Raw genomic sequence first — 19,779 nt, 5'->3', positions numbered from 1 at the left:
AGCAAAGTTTGGGAGCAGCTCATTTTGAAAGCTCCCAATTCAAGAAATTTAACGTTTCGGGAATCTGTAAATGGTTGAATGATATCGGGCCAAAAAGTCAGCAACATCGTAAACTAGAACTTTGCAATACTCCTACATATTGTAAATTGTAAAAAGATAAAAGCGAATATTTCATTTTTTTATTGCTCTCGGAAGCATGATGACATCGTTAGAACAATCAGCGGTGGATTATTTGTTCCTAGGCTTCCATCTGAGCTTATTCAGTACACGTGCGGCACCAATGACGCCGATATTGCCGCAGAAGGTGCCTCGTCTGAGTACATGTTATTCTTCCTAATCTACATCTGTTTCAGAGTTTGTTTAATAAGTGAATTGGCTACGCTTATATCTAATAAGTGTTGGACTTCGATATTAAACAACTGCTTTGCTTTTGCTCTCATAGATGCCTGTTGAGTTGTTCCAGCCCATTGCCGTTACGGCGCCCCATCCTCACTTCGCGCGACGCTCTCATCCTGTGCCACCGCGCTCGCTCGCAATTCCAGCTGACAAAGATGAAAAAGACAGGCCAGCTATCCCAACCAATAATTTCTACTCCAATCTATATTTAGGGAACCAAGATCAGCCTGTCTTCATGTGCCCTTATGCGCTGTGGTGGGATCATCGCGGTGAGGGACCTGACGCCCATTACGGTTTGAGTATTAGCCAGACAAGCAGAGAGCAAAGAGTGCGTATATCAATTTGATCGAAGAGCTAAACTAAATTCTTATCTGGCTCAGGTATACGGACCAGATCCCGGAAATCCGAATGCGCAGTATTTCTTTCATCCCGCCGGAATCAGATCTATGTCTCTATCAGCATTTGAATTCGACAAGACAATGACAATGGAGCTATCTTCAGCTGCCCAATTTTCAGTGGTAGCTCAGTTCAAGCCGGGGTCAGTTCATGGCTCAGGAAAAGTCTTGAACGTACCTATCGTTCTCGGAACAGGTTTTATATCGGGAATATACTACAATCTGATTCCTCGTATGAACTCTGCCGTCGGATTCAAAATATTCAAAGATAAACCCTCTCCAAGAAAAGGTATTCAAAAATATGGTATAGAATTACGGGATGGAACTAAATGGCTTGTTTATGCCTGGGTTCCGGAAGGAGAGCATCTGAAGTTGAAAAAAGATGGTGAGCACACAGTGACAGCTGAGCAACGCGTGCGCAGCGTTTTATTTCAAATATGTAAGCTGGTAGATGGTGCTGAGAAGATATATGATAATTTCGCTGGAAAGTATAGTAATAAAGCGCAAATGTCGGGAACTGCAAACGGCACTAACGGTGATTTGCGAATCAACTGGTCTACAAGACAAGCTAACAATGCCAATGCGCTGCTTCTGTTTGCGCTTCCTCATCATGTTGCCTCGTTTTCAGATCAAATGAAAAAGCGGGCCCTTGGGTTTGGGCTTGACTCTCCCACGAAAGGGAAGATGATGGCTTATGGTACTAATGACTTTTTCATGCATGAAAACCTGCCAGTCGATATTAATTTTATGCCTTGGACAAGCATTCCAAATGTGAAAATGAATCAATTTAGCAATGAGGCTCTTGGTCACATCTATCACGCGGCATGTGATGAGCTTGAACAAGATGTCAATGCTCAATGTAACTTGAACTCAATGTACTTCTCAGGGAAAGCTCTTGACAAATTTGCATTTATTGCCTACGTTGCCCATGAGATTCTAGGCAATTTGGCAATGACACAAGCAGCTATGAATAAAGTTGCTAATGCATTCAGAGTTTTTAGTGCCAATAAACAGCAATATCCGCTTGTGTATGATACAACATACAAGGGCATAGTATCAAGTGGCTCTTTTGTCACAGAAAACGCCCTAGAAGATTTTGGAAATACGTACTACAATGATCATCATTTTCATTATGGATACTTTATTCATGCAGCTGCTATTATAGGCTATATTGACTCGGCATTGGGAGGTACCTGGGTCTATGATAACAAAGACTTTGTGAATACCCTAGTACGTGATATTGCCAACCCCTCAGAACAAGATCCATACTTCCCAATATCTCGCTCTTTTGATTGGTTTCACGGACATAGTTGGGCTAAAGGCCTTTTTGAGAGCGGAGATGGAAAAGATCAAGAGTCTACGTCAGAAGACTATCATCATGCATATGCAATCAAATTATGGGGTAAGGTTTCGGGTGACAAAAGTATGGAAGCGCGAGGTAACATGATGCTGGCTATCATGAAACGAAGTTTTAACTCCTATTTTATGATGTTGGGGAAAAATACAATACAAGATCCTAGAATATTGTCAAACAAAGTTACTGGTATTGTAAGTATCTCCGCCCTTTTTTTTGATTGCGTGCTAATTTGATCCTATAGCTATTTGAGAACAAGATTGATCATACGACATATTTCTCCCCACGAATCGAGTGTGTTCAGGGTATACACATGATTCCAATCACGTCGGTGTCTTCATATATGAGATCCCCCGAGTTTGTTTATGAAGAATGGAGCATGTTACTTCAAAGAGTTGCTGAAACGGTCGATGATGGTTGGAAAGGCATACTGTACGCCAATGTTGCCTTGTTTGATCCTAGAGCTTCGTGGCAATTTTTTGCTCATCCAAAGTTTTCGAACCAGTGGCTAGATGGCGGCGCCAGCAGAACGTGGTATTTAACTTACGCGGCAGGCGTTGGAGGAGCGTAGTAAATTGAGAGTATATACAAAGTAAAGTCTCGACAATTTTTGAGAAGTTTGGATACGTGTTGTAGTATAGTGGAATAAAAAATTAGCAGGTCAATTACGAATAACTATCATCTTTTGGTGTCATGCTTTATAATAAAAATTGTGAACAGCTGCGACATCTGACCACTGTGTCATACACGAAACTCAAAGCTACAGCTAAATTTTTGAATCAGATCTTTCATTATAGATACTCTCTACGTCTATTTCTTAACACTAGTAGTCTCTAATCTGAAGTGAGCCATTTCCTTTATATTGACGTGAAGCCACTGATATAGAACAGATTGCCCTTGGCTTCAGCTAAGGGGCTGGTCTGTTCGCCAAATTTGTCGGCAAGAGACACTGAAGACTGCACTCAGATAGTTCTAGCTTTAAGATACCAGACAACTTCTCTGCAGAGAGCTTTACCCAGAATCGAAACAAACAGGTGGCTGGTAAATCATCTTGTCTCGGCCATTCTTAGAGAGACGATAAATTTGGAAGACCTACTTAAAAGAAGCTAGTGGAGTTCGAAGCCGCACGTCCTCCCGCTTTAGTATAGACCCCGCCACATCTGTTAGGCACAAGTTGTGAGATCCTAACTCAAAATATGTTTCAGCACAGCCATATTAGCCGAATATGGAGTCTGCTACGCCACTTCTTAAACTTAATCTCAATATGCAGGTACGCTAATTACCATTATGCTCAACTTTAAATTTGTCCTTCTTTGCACTACCATCGGATTTGAATCTTGACAGAGCGCTACCAATTTAGAATATAGTTTGGTCAGAGTGTTCTTCTGCAAATAAGGCAGGGCATTGCTCCAATCCGGCGGGGTATTGTCAATACGACGCGTAACTCTCACTAGTTTGCTTGCAACATATAATCAGAGTCCCATCCGCCACGTCTGCCACCGTAGTCTCTCCTTTATTACACTCGTTTAGCTTCAATTTATATAATGATACTTTCTAAGGCAATTTACATTGCTGCCTTGTTTGCAGCATCAGTGCGAGCGTCTCCTATTGTCATAACAATGGAGGCATATGCTACTGTTACAGCTGCTGCTGTTACTACAACTGTTAATGTTGAAACGTTGATTTTATCCTCAGAGACAGTACAGGTTATTTCAACAGTTCCTACTACTACTACAGTGACAGGCACTGTCTACACTACACTCCAACAGCCTTATGCTACGAGCAACCCGCTGGTCACCAACTCCATCATTAGCAGCTCCGCTACAGAACCCTTGCCCACTGATGTTCAGACTTCATACCCGTCCACTTCGAAATCATCTTTTCCTGCTGTTCTTCTATCGTCCTCGACGACATCGTCAATTTTGGAAAGTTCAGAGTCTGCTACTACTGAAACAAGTGCATCGTCGACGCCTTCTGTCGAGCTATCTGTCGAACAATCGCCGTCAATCCAAACAGCAGTCTCGGCTACTACGTCTCTTTCGTCTCCTACGTCAGTAATTCAAACAACAGACTTGAATCCTACACCTGCTGCGTCTATTTCATCAACATCGTCATTTGAGCTCACTACATCGGCTGTCTACCTAGTATCAAACACCTCGCTGACTTCAACATCATCAACTTCAGACGTTATCTCTACGCTTTTGACTTCGTCCTCAACTGAATCAGCAACATCTACAGAGTCTTCAACAATGGCTACTTCCTCTGCCGCAGCTGAATCATCGGTGGACTCTGCAGCTACTATTGATATGTTTAAAGCTGTCGCCACTGATGCTCCGCCTTCTCTCTTCCCGACTCTCGCTGCACACCCAGCTCAGCCGACCGGATTCTCGGCAGCGATCTTAAAGAACTCTACTATTCCGACCAATAACTTTTACACAAATCTGTATCTGGATAGTAGAGATCAGCCTGCTTATCCCTACCCCTACTCGGTTTGGTGGAATCAGGGAACTGGCAATGACTACGGTCTCGGAATCAGTCAGACATCATCTAGCCAATTTGTGCGCATTCCTTGGTTATATCATTCTAAAAGAAATGCATATGCTAACCTTGAATATTTTAGACATTTGGACCGGATTCTAGTGCTGATCCTGTTGAGTACTTTATCTCACCAGTAGGAATTCGTTCATTGTCCTTCTCTGCTTCGGAATTTGACTCGTCAATGACGATGAATCTTACTGACCCGCTTGAGATGTCGGTTAACATCAATATGGCTCCCAGTACTTCTAAATATGGATCCGGAAAATCTCTTGTGATTCCTCTTGTTCAGGGTACTGGATTTATAACTGGAATCTACAAAAATCTGACGCCTGTGTTCAACTCTCTTGTCAGCTACACATCTTTGACTCTTGCTACAAGTCCCAGATCTAAAGTTGTGAAATATGTTGCTAAACTTAGTGATGGTACCTCTTGGGGTATCTATGCTACTCTGCCTGATAGCTCGCAGAAGTTCTCGCTCACTTTGACTAACTCCACTTCAATCACTGCCAGCGCTAGTGTTAACAATGTTGTTGTTCAAATTGGAAAAATTGTGTCGGGACAGGACACCGCATACGATAATCACGCTGGAATGTATGCAACCAAGGCTACTGTTAGCGGCACTGCATCTAGCGGAAAAGGAAACGTAAAAATTACCTGGTCAACTAAGGGCTCTAACAACGCCAATGCGTTGCTCCTTTTTGCTCTGCCGCATCACGTTAGCTCTTTTGATTCAACCACCTCGGGTAAAGCTCTAGGGTTTACTCTGGACGCGTTAACCAAGGGCGTTGCTACTGCGTACTCTACGAGCAGTTTCAGCATTGTTGAGACACTTCCGAGTATTGATTTTGCTCCGTGGACCAGCATCTCTGGAAAATCTGCCAATTATACTTCTTCTGCTCTTGGGTTGATCACTAAAGCTGCCGTATCCGAAGTTCAGCAAGATGTTGTTTCAATGGTCAATATAGATTCAATGTACGGCTCTGGTAAGATTCTTGGAAAGTTTGCCTTGATCTGCTACACGGCGCATTCAATCCTGGGTAATACCGCAGTTACAAACCTTTGCCTGAAAAATCTTAAAAAAGCTTTTGCAATCTTTTCGAGCAATAGTCAGATTTATCCCCTCTATTACGATAAGACTTACAAGGGACTTATCTCGTCTGGATCTTTGAAAACCGGCGATTCATTGACAGATTATGGTAACTCGTACTATAACGATCATCATTTCCACTATGGCTACCACATTCACGCAGCTGCAGTAATTGGCTACGTTGACTCAGCTCTAGGCGGAACTTGGGTTAAAGATAACAAAGACTATGTGAACTTCTTGGTTAGAGATGTTGCTAATCCATCGCACGATGATACTCATTTCCCTGTATCTCGTTCGTTTTCTTGGTTCCACGGTCATTCATGGGCAAAGGGTCTTTTTGTGGCTGCTGATGGAAAAGATCAGGAGTCTTCTTCAGAGGACTATCATCATGCATATGGTATCAAATTGTGGGGTTCTGTAGTGGGCGATAAGTCAATGGAATCAAGAGGCGCAATGATGCTGGCCATGATGAAAAGGAGTATGAACGACTATTACCTTATGGCTAACAACAACACTATTCAGCCTTCAAACTTCATTGGAAACAAAGTCTGCGGAATTATGTTTGAGAATAAGGCCGATCATACTACCTTTTTCGGAACCAATTTGGAATATATCCAGGGCATTCACATGCTTCCTCTGACTCCGATCTCCTCTTACATTCGGACACCTACTTTTGTTAAGGAAGAGTGGGAATCAAAGCTGTCCTCCTTAGCTCCCACTCTTACGGACGGATGGAAAGGAATTCTGTACGGTAATCTTGGCTTGACAGATCCTTCATCGGCGTATGAGTTTTTTACAAGCAGCAGCTTCAGCAGCTCATATCTTGATGGTGGCGCAAGTTTGACATGGTATCTCGCTTACCTTGCTGGTATGTTATAAGGCTATATACACTAATTATTCCAGACTATGGTAAACTAACTGTTTAATCTCTAGGCGTCGGAGGTGCAGCTTAATAATAATATGGCTGTACATGATACTGTACATTTTGTATTTTTATATTTTGAATAACGGCAATTTCGGCAAATGAGTAAACAACTCTATAATTATGATGCATATTTTGCTTTCCATGCCGCTTTTTCTTGGGTTTTGGGTTTTAATGTTCATTGGTGGAATTATTTTCAAAGTAGGGATATTTCGCACCACAAAACATGCATGACAGATTAAAAGCGACTTTCTGTTTTTGTTGCTTGCATAAGTGGGCCATTAGCAATTTTATTTCATGGATCATAATAAATGGTAATGGTTTATACTGCTAAAGAGATTTGAAACTCATAGTATCTTGGTAAAAAGATCCAAACAAAAATTGCCTATATAACAGAGTCGCAAATCAAAATCAAAATCAGCTCAAACGCCCCTACGCCTTTCCAATTTCACAATCAAATTCTCCTGTTGCACAAACCAATAGTTGCGAATAGCCCAGTCTTTGTTAGGGTCAGCAAAATAAAGCTTGAATTCTCGGAATAGTTGAGGAATAACTTTGCTGATCTCCATCATACTGATATTTTTGCCAATGCAAGATCTGGTGCCTGCTCCAAATGGAAACCAACATTGATTCATCTCTTGAAGTTTCGACGGTGATGCTTCAAGCCATCTCTCGGGAGAGAATGTTTCGGGAGACGGGAATATTGTAGGATCATTATGAACAATCCATGCATTCACACCGACAATGGTTCCTTCTGGAATGAACTTGCCAGCAAAATAAGCGCCACCTTTAGGTACAAACCGCTCAAGAATCAGACCGACAGATGGATGCATTCTAATAGCTTCTTTAATACAGGCATTCAAATAACTCAAGTGAGTGATCGATTCCTTATAACTGACTGGCTCTGACAGTAATCCCTTTGCATCGGCAGCATCTAATTCAGCAACGAGCTTGTCTAACTTTGCTGGGGATTTTAGCAGGAAGTAGACAATTGCACGAAGAGCAATAGCAGTAGTATCAGAGCCAGCAAAAACAAGAGTTGACGTATGAATTAGAATATCGGTCGTTGTCATCTTCTGAGGATTCTCGTTCTTCACAGCTGTCCACTTGCTAAGCATATCTTTTCCGACAATATTGGCTTCTATTTCTCCTTTCTGGTCAAAAGAACCTCCTCGAGCTTGAATCGCTCTCACGGTAAAATCAATAACTCCACTCTGCTGGTGCATCTTTGGGAAAAAGATAGGTATAAGCGGATTTTCCATGAATAATTTGTTAGTGTAGGGAACCTGGCCAGTTAATGTCAGAATTTTGAGCACCTTTTGCAAGCCATGAATCATACTATCAACGTCAGAGCCAGATTCCAGAAATCCAAACTTCTTCAAAAAAGATAATTCTCCAATAACATCGAAGGCATAATACTGCAACCACTCTGCCAGATCAACTTCCGAGTTTTGGTCCGCAATTTTTCCCATTTGTTGCATAAACAGCGTTGAGCAGGTATCAACAAGAGCCTCTGACTCCAAAACCGAACTCATGGAGAACGAATTGGCAACGAGTTTCTTTTGTTCTCGATGATATACAGGATCGACAGCAGAAAATAAACCGTCATGATGTTTTCCTTGCCAAGCAATAGACCAAGGAGAATAAAAGCCTGTTTTCATATAGTTTGACTTGATTCCATAAATTGTTCCAATCGCGGAAGGCTCGCTTACAGAAATCACATTTGGTGCGATGCGCACGAGAGGGCCGTACTTCTTGTGGAGCGCCTGAAGAGTTTTATGATGTTGCGCTTTCCAAACACTGTGCAAGCGCCACAAGTCGGTCAAAGATGCCAGGAAAGGGCCAGGAATAGAAAATAAATGACGTCGAAATTTGTTTCTTAAAATAAAAAAAGTAATTAAACACGAGATTATAATGAACGGATGATCGGCACAGTCCGAGATCAGAGAGCGCAGGCACTCGACCGCTTCATAATAGATATGGGAGATAGTGTTCATCGTGAGAGGTGCGAGACGGTTCAGTATGTGATCTGCAGATGCAGGCTAATTTAGGAGAGCAGCTTTATATCGCCAAAAAAAAGCGGGGGCGATGATGAAGATCACAGTAACTCTAGTTGTTGTCCGTAGTACGACACAGACACAATATAAAAGCGGGGGCGGGGTGGCTAATATGTTACCAAAACAGTAAGTGGATATGAAATGCTCAGCATAATTGGATATTTATCAATCTGTTCATATTTGGGGGCTCAGAATCTCGTTTGTATCAGAATCATACAGATACCGTGACATATTCGGACTTTCAAATAAAATAGATAGCTTGCAGTCATGCTGATTTCCGAACGCTATATGCAATCGTGTATTGCACACATACCCGTACAATAGCAGCTGACCAATTTAAAATGTATAAAAAAATAAAGGCTTGATTTATCACTCGTCGTAAATGAATAGCATACTGGTTCCTGAGCAGATCGCGTTCGTGACAGCTCGTCCCGCCGGGTTCCGCGGTTTATCATTGAGCCATATCATCTCATGGGTTTAGGGTTACAATAAATTTATAGTACAAGACCCGAGATAAAAGATCAGCACGGACGAACTATGTCATTGATATTTTTCTGTCTCGGGAGGTGGGACGTGGGACGTAGTAGTTACAAGAGAGTACCCAGTTTCGCATTGGCATTGTTGTTTCTTATATTCATCCAAGAGCTGTTTTATCGGCGCATTTAATTATTTTTGACACGATATCTTCAGCTTTAGCAGTTTGCGTATTTCAAATGTCGAAATTCGCTCCCCTGAAGAATGACCTGATTCTTAGAGCTGCTAGGGGTAAGTCTTTGTACTCTGCAAACCTTACTCGGCAATAAAAGATTTTAATATTTAGTTGCTTACAGGAGAGAAGGTAGAGAGGCCTCCTATTTGGGTCATGGTAAGTGATTAGATTTTTTCGCCGAGTGGCAGCGAGCTAACATCGGTTCATAACTCAGCGACAAGCAGGGCGCTATCTACCAGGTATGCCAAGGCTAACCTGATTTAAATGGTTGAATAATGGTAGTATTGACTGTATACTAGAATATCATGTTGTCAAAGGAGCAAATAATTTTTTCGTCTGCTGCCGGGACGACGAACTTGCTTCTACCATCACTATTCAGCCGGTAGATCACTACGACGGCCTTATCGATGCTGCAATCATTTTCAGCGATATTCTTGTGATTCCTCAGGCAATGGGCATGGTCGTTGATATATTAGATAAAATAGGTCCCCATTTCCCTGAACCTCTGCGGATTCCAGAAGATTTGAAGAAACTGTCAGTAGATGTCGACGTCAAGAAGGAGCTCGCATGGGCTTTCAACTCTATCACTGCCACTAGAAAGAAACTCGATGGCCGGGTTCCTTTGCTAGGATTCTGTGGTGGGCCATGGACTTTGATGGTATACATGATTGAAGGTGGTGGCACTAAATTATTTCGATATGCAAAGACCTGGCTCTATATGTACCCTGAAGCTACGCATGAGCTACTGCAGCGTATAACTGATGTGGCTATTGAGTTTCTAGCGCAGCAAGTTGTTGCTGGAGCACAGGTATGTGCAAACGTTTTCATATTACTGCAGTGATACATCTACTAATTTATATTTCAGATGCTGCAAGTTTTTGAGTCTTGGGCTGGTGAACTTGGACCAAAAGAATTTCAAGAGTTTTCTTTACCCTATCTGATTCAGATCATTACTGGTCTTCGAAAAAGACTTTTGGAGTTAGGAATCACTGAACACATTCCTGTAACGTGTTTTCCTAAAGGGGCGATGTATTCATTAGACTGGCTGGCTGACACCGACTACGATGTCATATCCCTGGATTGGACGATTGATCCGGCTGAAGCTATTAAGATTGCAAATGGACGAGTTGTTTTGCAGGGAAATCTGGATCCTGGTATTATCTACGGATCTGATGAAGTTATCTCAAAAAAGGTCGAAGAAATGATTTCTGGTTTTGGTGGTGGCAAGCAAGGATACATCGTTAATCTTGGACATGGAACTCAGCCATTTATGGATCCTGCTAAACTAGGGCATTTTATGAAGGAGTGCCACCGTTTTGGTAGCGCGTGAAAACGTTTTTCTTAAAGCTTTGAGCGTATATGTGTTTTCGTCAAGTGTAATAATTATAAATTTTTTTTTATCTCCATTTAATGCTCAGCGTGCTTTCGTAGTAAAGACACTGGGTGAAGAGCTAAAATACTGTCGCGCGATGAAACGTTAAATGAGGCCTCTGAGTCAATATTGGAGGAAGCCTCGCTCTCGACTTCATTGATTGATCCAGATGAAGATACAGCAATCTTTTTGATCAAAGGTTGTTCGTCCTTAGCATTATCGTATAAACTTATCCAAGCTTCGCCATTCTCGCCAGTAGGCGCCAGATCTAGTAGCTTGTACGAAGCCATATCCAGAAATTTAGCATTTTCATTAATATCATCGGAGACTTGAAATGTCAATAACTTTTCGGCACTGCAAGAATCAAGTTAGCTAACCATTGTTTTGAGTTCAACGTCCCAGAATATAAAGAACTTACGAATCGTCGAATACAAGAATTATTTTAAACTCCGACATCTCCCAAATGCCGGCAACAGAAACGGTTTCAGCATTATCCTCGTGTGCATTTTGTTTGTAGGGGTACAATAGTCCCTTAACATCAATTTTTTCTTTAAGTTCTCCCGTCGTCCATTTCCACCGAATCAAAAAATCGTCACCACCTCCCGAAATCAGGGTAGTTGGGCTCCATGTAGGAATCAGCAGCTGAGAGACATATCTAAAGTATACGGGTTATTATCAATCCTGAAAAGTAAAGTTGCATTATTTTGACGTACTGTTCGTGTCCAAAGCAAAATCTCTCGATAATGCAAGCGTCAGGATATCGAGTTACCCGAACATGCTCATCGCGATCACCTGAGATAATATAACGCTTTCCATCTACGACAGGAGTAGCAATTAGGTCCACAAGCATTGACACATGCCCAAAAATTGGCTCGATATCATATTCGCTTTCGTTTTCTGCGTTTGAAACTTCTGAATGTCCCCGTCTAGCTTCTTCGTTCGTAACAGATGGTACGATTGGAACAGAATACACATCACCAAATTTGTCGCCCAGTAAAATAGTTTGACCTCGATCAGTAATCGCAGTAGCCGACGGCCGTTTAGGGAATTGCCTTAAATAGGTGTTAGATCGAATCATAGTGAGTACGGATCTAGTAGTCATACCTGTTGTTGACCAGAGAAAAATCCACGGTGGAAAGAACGAGTAACAACTTTTTCTCGTCCGTAGTAGCCACCAGATACTGTCCATCATCGGTGCATGTCAACGTTCTGATTGAATTTCTTTCGCTCTTATCGCTATCTGATTTTGACTTCTTTTTCGGTCTGCCCTCTTGTTCCTTCCCGCTGGGGTCTCTGGGAATCATATCCGTTGACCACTGCTGTAGCCGAGATCCCGTGTCAGCGTCAAACCCTTGTATTTTGTCTCCTGCAGCCAAAAAAACCGTCCTTTTTGCCTTATCATAGGCCAGCCGTTGTACTGGGTGCCTCATTTTTCTTCAAGATAAATTGCTATAAAAATATAGATTTCTAATTCTTTGGCCTCAAAGTTTTTTTGGTTCCTCGAGATGCGCGGCTTACGTACTTGCGGCTCACAAATCGTGACTTCGCGTCTAAGCGCGTCGCGTGCTGACTTCAACCCGCATTCTCTTTTTTACTCGCACAAAGTAGTAATTAGTGTTGACATTTTGGGCGCGCTACTTGAGCTTCGGAGAGTCTAAAATCAGTTTAACTCGCGGCACTAAATGTCTCGATCTTATATCTGATAGTACTTATCCTATAGCTTAGTTCTAATAATGTAAAGACTCTTCATTTAGCTTGTTTAGATATGTCGACCTTGCCAAGCCAACCGCTTAGTTCAACTGCGGATAGGATATCAAGTGAATCCCGAAGTAATTTGCTCGATATTGCTTCACAGTAGGTTCTTTCCGCTGATATTGACTGCGACTCTATACTAAATTGCGTCTTACAGGACTTCTGCCTATTTGAAGACTGCTGGTCAGCTGGCTAATAGCCGACAGGCTGATGAGGTTAGTAGCCTCCTTTTACCTTGCAGACTCCTCCTCTGACGATCATACACTACAGGACATTATAATGGAAGACCCAGTGCCGAGTAAATTTGGGCATCTGTATCTTGATCTATTTATGCTTGCTTTGTCGACAGTCTTGGAGCTTGAAAGTCATCTTTTTGACGATTCTGAGATCAGAATTTTTGATCAGTTCAAAGCTCTTTCAGGTAAGTCAGCATATATAGGTCCTCTTTATATGTTTCGACCTGCAAAGCTAACAATCCCCTACAGAGGATAGTAAAAAGCTGTACGTAAGGTTATTCATGCGTCGCCGGAATCGATGGATAAGAACGAGTACATTAGGTTCTTACCGAGAGATTGAAAATATTGCGGAAGCATATGGAGACCTTATCTCGTCCAAAATCTTTTGCGACGGATTAAATTCAAATATTCCAGTCGATATCGATGAAATATTGATGCTTTTCGGCATTGATGAGTTAAAGCAGCTTGCTAAGCAATTCAATTTTACGGGATTTCGAGGCACTAAGAAGGATATGATTGACAAATTAAAGACTCAGTCTGATCGTCAAACTTGTCTTGACTGGTCGCATAACGGACTTTCGCTGCTGTATGATAAAAATGGACGAAAGCAACATCGATCTCTGAAGCTGTTGAGGAAATCCCTTGAGCTTCTCGGTAAGTTAGCTTTGGTTGTAACTATTTGATCATCGATCGGTTTTAATATATATATTAATACAGGCCCCTGTATCAGACTGTGTACGATGACAGCAGCGGTATTTGATAGAGTGCATCTGGTGTTTTATCGAGCAGACGCCTATAACGAAAGCTCGTTATCAAAGCTAATTCTTGCAAAAATTTCTAAACGAAATTTCCCAAAATACTCTGTTCTACGCAGTTCTGATGTTTTTCGTGGTCGCGCTGAATTACTGCAGTATGAGGAAGCTCTTCGTATTCAAGATGTGGTCGATCAGGCATTCGACAACGGGTTGACAGCTCAACTTTCAGCTGTTTACGAGATTCTTGAACCTATCTACTCGGCTTGGAATAAGGCAATCAAAAAAGAAAGAGAGATAAATGTAGATCGAGATCATTACTTGAAGCGATTTTCGGCTGTATATATATATACACGATTAGTCTACAAGTTTGCTCTCGTCCTGTCGAGATTAGGAAAGCATTTGGAGGCGCATGAGGTCTATACAGCTTTGTTAGCACAGACTGACTACCGCCAAGGCAAACGCGGCGATTGGTATCAAAGAAAAGCTCTGATTGAAAATCGCTATTTCGGAGGTCCGGAGAAAGATGATAAAGAAAGAAAATTCTGGAAGCGGCAGGCGTTATTGACGTGCGAAAATGGACTTCAAGATCAAAAAACCCATTTGATCTACCATTACGATTTACAAAAGCGAATTGTGAGGTTGGAGAAAGAATTAAAAGTTCTTCCACGAGACAGGCATATATTTGATCATGTGGCTTTGAAAGAGCCCGTAAAAAGAACTTTTTATGGTAAATTCTCCCTGTCTTACCTTTATATAGTCGTATTCTAATTTTTATTCAGGGAGACGCATTTCAAATACCGTAATAGGCAAGAAAGGAGTTTGGGTCGACGACAGAGAGAATGAATGCTCGGTAGAAGAGATGTGCCTGTCAAATTATAGAAAACTTGGATGGCAAGGATACCACACAGAGGGAGGACTATTGAAAACAATTGTAAGCCATTCGATTATATTGACATATTTCAAAAGTTGCAGCTAACATCGCAGTTTGCCTATCTATTTTATGATATTATCTTCCTGCCGGTGCCATTTGTATTTGAAACTGAATTTCAAAACGCTCCTTTGGATCTAGCTACAGATGCATTCTATTTCAGTAGAGCAAGTGAAATCAATCATCGCCTAGCCGATATTCAAAATGGATATACAAGAGATATTATCATGGAAACTTATGAGCGTGAGCATGAGCGGCAAACTGAGTGCGTCGGTTTAGATTGGAGATTTGATATTCGAGAAATACTCGAAGCTGCTGAGGTATGTGTCAATTTTATTCATTTTTGTCCACTCTTGTCCACTATAGCATTGTACTTATCATTTTCAGTGTATTGGGAACTCTCCTTTGTCGGTATTATGTAGAGTGTTCAGCGAAGAGTATCAATATCGAGGCTCTGGATTGCCAGATTTATTGTGAGCATTTACGTTAGATAACTACTTCACTCGCTTCTTACTAACTTACGGTACAGTCTCTGGAATTATGAGCAAAAAAAGTCGCTATTTTCCGAAGTCAAGTCTGAAAACGACCGATTATCTGATACTCAACGGTTGTGGATCGATGTACTAATCAATGCTGGTGTCGATGTTGAGCTTTGTGCTGCAATTGATCAGTCTGGTCACTTGGAAACCGAGATATAGCAATTGAAGAATTTGGTTAATATTTGTGTAGATAATATCTGGTATTATTAACTGTATGAAGAAACATCATACCATAAATTTTGTCAAATCCGATGGAGATAATATGTAAATACTGGTGCGAAACGAAGATTCGCTTATGCTATGGCACTTCTGGGACGCGCTTCGGCAACCCAATTTAGTGTAGCAAAAACGAAACGAAGCGCGTTGCTGTCTTTGTTCTCACTGTACCCGCCACCCGCGTTCGCGTGCTCTTCATTCAGCTGCTGCCCTGCGTTCGCTATTGTGTGTGTGCATTTTTATCTGATTTGTCTCTTGTATTGGAATTCATACAGGCTCCTGTCTCCTGGCGTCATATTTTGTGACAACAGATTGGTATACGGCTGGGTTGCGTGCGACTGGCGCGGTATGGTACGGATAGTACAATGAATTCTAAAGAGGAGGAAATTTATGAAGTGCTAGATGTGGTAAGAACATTTTTTTTTATTCTGTCTGCCGTCTATCTAGGAAAATGGTGTACTGGCTGTCTAACTCGGTCTATGATGTGCTAACTTAATGATCAAGGACGCCTCCCAATCTAACAAGCGACCGGCGGCTGGCACGAACGCGATAAACGGTAATAAAGATGCCAATAGGAGTCCTACTTCAGCATCTGCACACGCCTTTAGCTCTCCAGTCCAACGAACGCCTGCTGCGCGAAATCATGCCAACCGACCACCGCCTCTCAGCGCTTCACTGATGAGATCATATTCGAAGCGGTATGTCGAATTCGAGTACTCGGTGCATGATTTTCTTTCAACTGATAAAATATTCAATGTCTAGTCCCAGCGATGCCGTCCTTATAGGAAAACCTCAACCAGTAAGCTCGACAACTCCAGTTTGCACAATTTACTTGCTTTCCGTGCTAATATCTTACTTTACAGCGGAAACCACTGGTGTCACCTTTCAGCCCTATAAATACTTTGGACAGAGGCATCGGTGGAATATTCAACAAGACCAAAAAAGCTGGTCGCACAATAGCAGGCTCGTTAAGTCCAACCAAAAGCTCGGGATTTCACAATTTTGACAATCAGCGGAAACGGAAGCACGACGAGATGAAACCTCGATATCCGGATTCGATGTCTACTAGAAGGAGACTAATTGAATCAGATAAAAGTAGTCCGAAAGAAGAGCGCGACACTGGTCCTATTCATTTAGAGAGCGACGAAGAAGAGACGTCATCGAAAGATCAGCCGAAGACTACGGAAGAGGTAGACACACTCGTACCAGTACTAATTAGCTACAAAGATAAAGAGTCCGAGACAGGTAAATCAAAACCATCGGTCACTATCCCGAAAAATAAGGTACTGGGAAAATACGTTGAATTTCCCATCGAGGATTTTCAATTTGGAATTTCAGAGAAATATAACTCGTCAACTTTGTCATTTCGACTAATAATTATGCCTAAAAGAGCAGAGAGTTCTGTGCAAATTCTTTTAGATGGGCAAGAGATTCCCGACATGACTTGTAAATACAGTGATGTTGATCGAATTGATGTACGTTTTGGTTTTTCGTATTCTATTGCATATGCTTTGTGCTGACACTTAATTTAGTATTGTCTTGACTCGTTGGACTTTGCTGTGAAGATGCGTGTTCGGAAAAGTGAGTATCGTTATCTGCCAGGAATATTATGATCATTTCTGACTACTAATCTTAGCGTCTACTCATTTCGAAACGAGCGGCGATACCATTTCATTTAAAATCAAAGTTCCAAATACTGCGACGCTTGCGAATTATGTCATTGAGAAAGCCAACACAATTTCAGAAGTTTACAAGGTCAATGCTTTACGACCGTAAGTTTTATAATATATTTTTGATGTTTTTTCAAGCTTACTGATAACTTCTCGAAAGAGATGAGATGGATCGATATAGACGAATGCCGAGAATTACCCGTAATCGAGGACTGGTTGACGATACACCCAAAGTATCACCATATTTTCCAGTCAGCGAATCATCTACTTCAAAGAGTTCAATCACTGAAAAACCAGTCAAAACTTATTCATCGAAGCGAAAACTGATAGAGCAAGACCTTGATTCTTTTACGCCTGAAGGATGGGATAAGCCTGCACATACCTCAACCCGAACGACTAGAAGCAGTAGCGGTACTCTAAAACCTGCTTCTTGGACTGCAAATGTTGAGAATTTTGATTTGTCTGAGGATTCGTATGTATATCAATCAAGAGATAACAAAAGTATGGTGGCATAACTGATCTGATTATAGTATGATCAACACTCGAAGTCGAAGGCCAAAACTGGAAATGGGAGAGTACGCACAAAAAAAAACCTTAGACGACTATTGCGAATACTAACTTGTTTCTGTAGACCTTCGTTAGAATACCGATTCGGAAGCAAGACGGCAGTCGTAACTCAAGATGATTTCAGTCGATTAAATGATGGAGAATTTCTCAACGATACGATTCTTGATTTCTATTTGAAATACACTTTCGACCAGCTAGAGAAAAACAAGCCAGAAATAGCTAAATCAACATACTTATTCAACACCTTTTTTTACAAAAAGCTCACACAGCGTGTTAGTGGTGGAAAAGGTGGACATGAGAGTGTGAAGAAATGGACGGCAAAAGTGGATATTTTTAATATGAGATATGTAATCATTCCGATTCATGAGAAGGCACATTGGTATGTGGCTATCATATGTAATTTGGATCTGTTTGCGGAAAAAGTTGAGCAAAAGGCGAACTCTGACGTTTTGCGCAACTCTGACTCTGACGGCGCAGGTACGATTGAACAACTCTTTTTGATATCAGAGTTTATCTTGACTAATATTTTCTGATTTGATTTAGACGGTGATGCGGGGGTGGATAAGGATATCCCGGAAGAAATTGTGGATATTGAACCATCTACTTCTCGTTCTGGAGTTCGGAGATTCAACAGTCTTAACACAAAGAAAGTCAAGCCTTCTCCCGTTAGTACTGATGAGTAAGCCTGTTTTTTTACAGAATGAAGATTTTGAACAGGTGAACTGACGAGTTTTATAGTCCAACAATTTACGTACTCGACTCCCTAGGTCTTCGTCATAACACTATATTCAGACCGCTGAGGGAATATCTAGTTGCCGAAGCTAAAGCTAAACGAAATTTGGAGATTGAGAGAGATGATGTCAGATCTAAATACGCTTTTGCCCCAACACAACCAAATTATTGTGATTGCGGCGTCTACGTAGCCCATTACGTGGAAATGTTTTTATCAAAACCAGAAGCGTTTTTGAATTTGTGGGTCGATACTGCTAATTTGAAGAAAGATGTTGAGAGACAATTGCTGAAGCTTTATGATGTCGAAAAGCTGGGAAATAAGCGAGAGTATATGCAAAGGCTTATATTGCGACTACGGAGAGAAGTTACAGGAGTAGGAAAGTCGCCTACACCAGAATTGAAAGCTGATGCGGAACCTGAAACCAGGCTGAGAATGGAAGAAACGAAGGCTGTGCCCGAGGAACTGGAATCCAATGAAAAGGACTGCGACACGTTGTTGGAGGCAAATGCTGACGCGCCGTCTGATGAGTCTGAAATTGAGGGTTCACATGGAGAACAGACAGATACCTCTACGCCTGGGATAGATGGCTCCGCAACAAATATTACCAGTGAAGGATCGTCTAGAATCCCAGAAAATGGGCTAGGAAATGGCAGTGTTGCGGACACGGTATCGCAGTCAGATACGGTAGCAGACGAAGAGAGTGCCTCGGTTGATGACCAGAGTAATGCTGTCTCGCCGGCTGCTGAGGCTGCTGGGAATTATTTAAAACCTACTAATCCTGATTCTGACGATGATGAATCAGAGGTGGGAAATTTTCTGGATTCATCGACTGAGGAAGGTAATGACGAAACTATAGTTGAAACTATTAGAGTCGTCTAGCATATCAGTTGCAACTTGTTTGGTGAAATGATAAATATAAGCTTCAATCCGTTTTGTCTTAGAGTTTATGGGAAGATGAGGGGGTTGCGCCGCATGCTGTAGATACAACGTGAAAGGATGCTGTATGATTAGGAGACTGTAAAGGAAGCGTGGGTATCAGGCCTTTGTCTAATGTTAGTGCTGGTACAAGGATGATGATATTATGTCTGCCAAAGGTTGTTTTGCATCTTGTGTGTTTATTTTTTGTTGTTGTTCTTCTTGCTCTGAGGTTTTTATTTGCTTGTAATGGCGATCATTGCGGTTTTGCAGATTTTGTAAACAAGGTCGAAATCAAGAAAAAAAAAAGGCATATAAACGGTATCATCAAATCACAGTATAAACATTAATGAACAATTCAATAGGAAATCTATTAAGAAACACAAATATTGCTACTGTTTATTGTGTCTCAGAGCGGGAAATGTCAAATCTGAACCGCAAGGCAGACCCTTGCTAGCACGCTCTCGATCTCTGAGTGATCTGAACAACGAACACATTTCGTGCACTGTAAATAGTAGCAACACCGATACCTAATGCTGCTCACTACTTGTGAATATTTCTTACTGCTCTCTCATCCTTTGATAACACTCCATGTCAAGCCCATTCTCTGCTTCAGAAAATATATGTTGTACTAGCAA

At 41.6% G+C, this 19,779-nt stretch overlaps 8 protein-coding genes across 8 annotated transcripts; 6 read left to right on the top strand and 2 right to left on the bottom strand.

The window, feature by feature from the left end:
* The first annotated feature begins 309 nt into the window (after positions 1-309).
* V2V93DRAFT_366877 (endo-1,3(4)-beta-glucanase) lies at positions 310-2,842 on the top strand. The gene is made up of 3 exons (XM_066909415.1): positions 310-724; positions 777-2,339; positions 2,390-2,842. The coding sequence occupies exons 1-3, from the start codon at positions 443-445 to the stop codon at positions 2,714-2,716; spliced, it is 2,172 nt and encodes a 723-aa protein (XP_066767111.1). The 5' UTR covers positions 310-442; the 3' UTR covers positions 2,717-2,842.
* Positions 2,843-3,764: 922 nt separating this feature from the next.
* On the top strand, positions 3,765-6,649 carry V2V93DRAFT_321959 (endo-1,3(4)-beta-glucanase; the record flags this gene model as incomplete). The annotated part of the gene is made up of 3 exons (XM_066907380.1): positions 3,765-3,989; positions 4,386-4,703; positions 4,766-6,649. 3 exons carry the CDS (start codon positions 3,765-3,767, stop codon positions 6,647-6,649), a joined length of 2,427 nt encoding a protein of 808 aa, XP_066767110.1.
* Positions 6,650-6,969: 320 nt separating this feature from the next.
* On the bottom strand, positions 6,970-9,170 carry V2V93DRAFT_366872 (cytochrome P450). Its single transcript, XM_066909414.1, has one exon. It carries the CDS (start codon positions 8,687-8,689, stop codon positions 7,115-7,117), a length of 1,575 nt encoding a protein of 524 aa, XP_066767109.1. The 5' UTR covers positions 8,690-9,170; the 3' UTR covers positions 6,970-7,114.
* Positions 9,171-9,321: 151 nt separating this feature from the next.
* On the top strand, positions 9,322-10,864 carry V2V93DRAFT_366869 (Uroporphyrinogen decarboxylase). The gene is made up of 5 exons (XM_066909413.1): positions 9,322-9,514; positions 9,580-9,614; positions 9,673-9,697; positions 9,758-10,266; positions 10,324-10,864. The coding sequence occupies exons 1-5, from the start codon at positions 9,463-9,465 to the stop codon at positions 10,786-10,788; spliced, it is 1,086 nt and encodes a 361-aa protein (XP_066767108.1). The 5' UTR covers positions 9,322-9,462; the 3' UTR covers positions 10,789-10,864.
* V2V93DRAFT_366866 (uncharacterized protein) lies at positions 10,807-12,290 on the bottom strand. The gene is made up of 4 exons (XM_066909412.1): positions 11,935-12,290; positions 11,544-11,882; positions 11,249-11,485; positions 10,807-11,184 (listed from the first exon to the last, which is right to left on the bottom strand). Exons 1-4 carry the CDS (start codon positions 12,258-12,260, stop codon positions 10,866-10,868), a joined length of 1,221 nt encoding a protein of 406 aa, XP_066767107.1. The 5' UTR covers positions 12,261-12,290; the 3' UTR covers positions 10,807-10,865.
* A 140-nt stretch (positions 12,291-12,430) lies between these two features.
* Positions 12,431-15,333, top strand: V2V93DRAFT_366864 (uncharacterized protein). Its single transcript, XM_066909411.1, has 9 exons — positions 12,431-12,684; positions 12,740-12,797; positions 12,853-13,003; positions 13,068-13,472; positions 13,536-14,300; positions 14,353-14,504; positions 14,558-14,821; positions 14,889-14,974; positions 15,031-15,333. Exons 1-9 carry the CDS (start codon positions 12,596-12,598, stop codon positions 15,197-15,199), a joined length of 2,139 nt encoding a protein of 712 aa, XP_066767106.1. The 5' UTR covers positions 12,431-12,595; the 3' UTR covers positions 15,200-15,333.
* A 329-nt stretch (positions 15,334-15,662) lies between these two features.
* Positions 15,663-17,335, top strand: V2V93DRAFT_181937 (uncharacterized protein). The gene is made up of 5 exons (XM_066906950.1): positions 15,663-15,954; positions 16,019-16,055; positions 16,120-16,731; positions 16,789-17,028; positions 17,087-17,335. Exons 1-4 carry the CDS (start codon positions 15,752-15,754, stop codon positions 16,867-16,869), a joined length of 933 nt encoding a protein of 310 aa, XP_066767105.1. The 5' UTR covers positions 15,663-15,751; the 3' UTR covers positions 16,870-17,028; positions 17,087-17,335.
* On the top strand, positions 17,148-19,201 carry V2V93DRAFT_181958 (uncharacterized protein). Its single transcript, XM_066906951.1, has 5 exons — positions 17,148-17,402; positions 17,457-17,501; positions 17,558-17,970; positions 18,037-18,172; positions 18,232-19,201. The coding sequence occupies exons 1-5, from the start codon at positions 17,368-17,370 to the stop codon at positions 19,103-19,105; spliced, it is 1,503 nt and encodes a 500-aa protein (XP_066767104.1). The 5' UTR covers positions 17,148-17,367; the 3' UTR covers positions 19,106-19,201.
* The last annotated feature ends 578 nt before the right edge of the window (positions 19,202-19,779 follow it).

The sequence above is a fragment of the Kockiozyma suomiensis genome, assembly GCF_038497685.1.
Source record: "Kockiozyma suomiensis strain NRRL Y-17356 unplaced genomic scaffold V2V93scaffold_4, whole genome shotgun sequence".
Taxonomy (NCBI): domain Eukaryota; kingdom Fungi; phylum Ascomycota; class Lipomycetes; order Lipomycetales; family Lipomycetaceae; genus Kockiozyma; species Kockiozyma suomiensis.
Note: the sequence above shows the minus strand (reverse complement) of the source record. Positions and strands in the feature narration are given on the sequence as shown.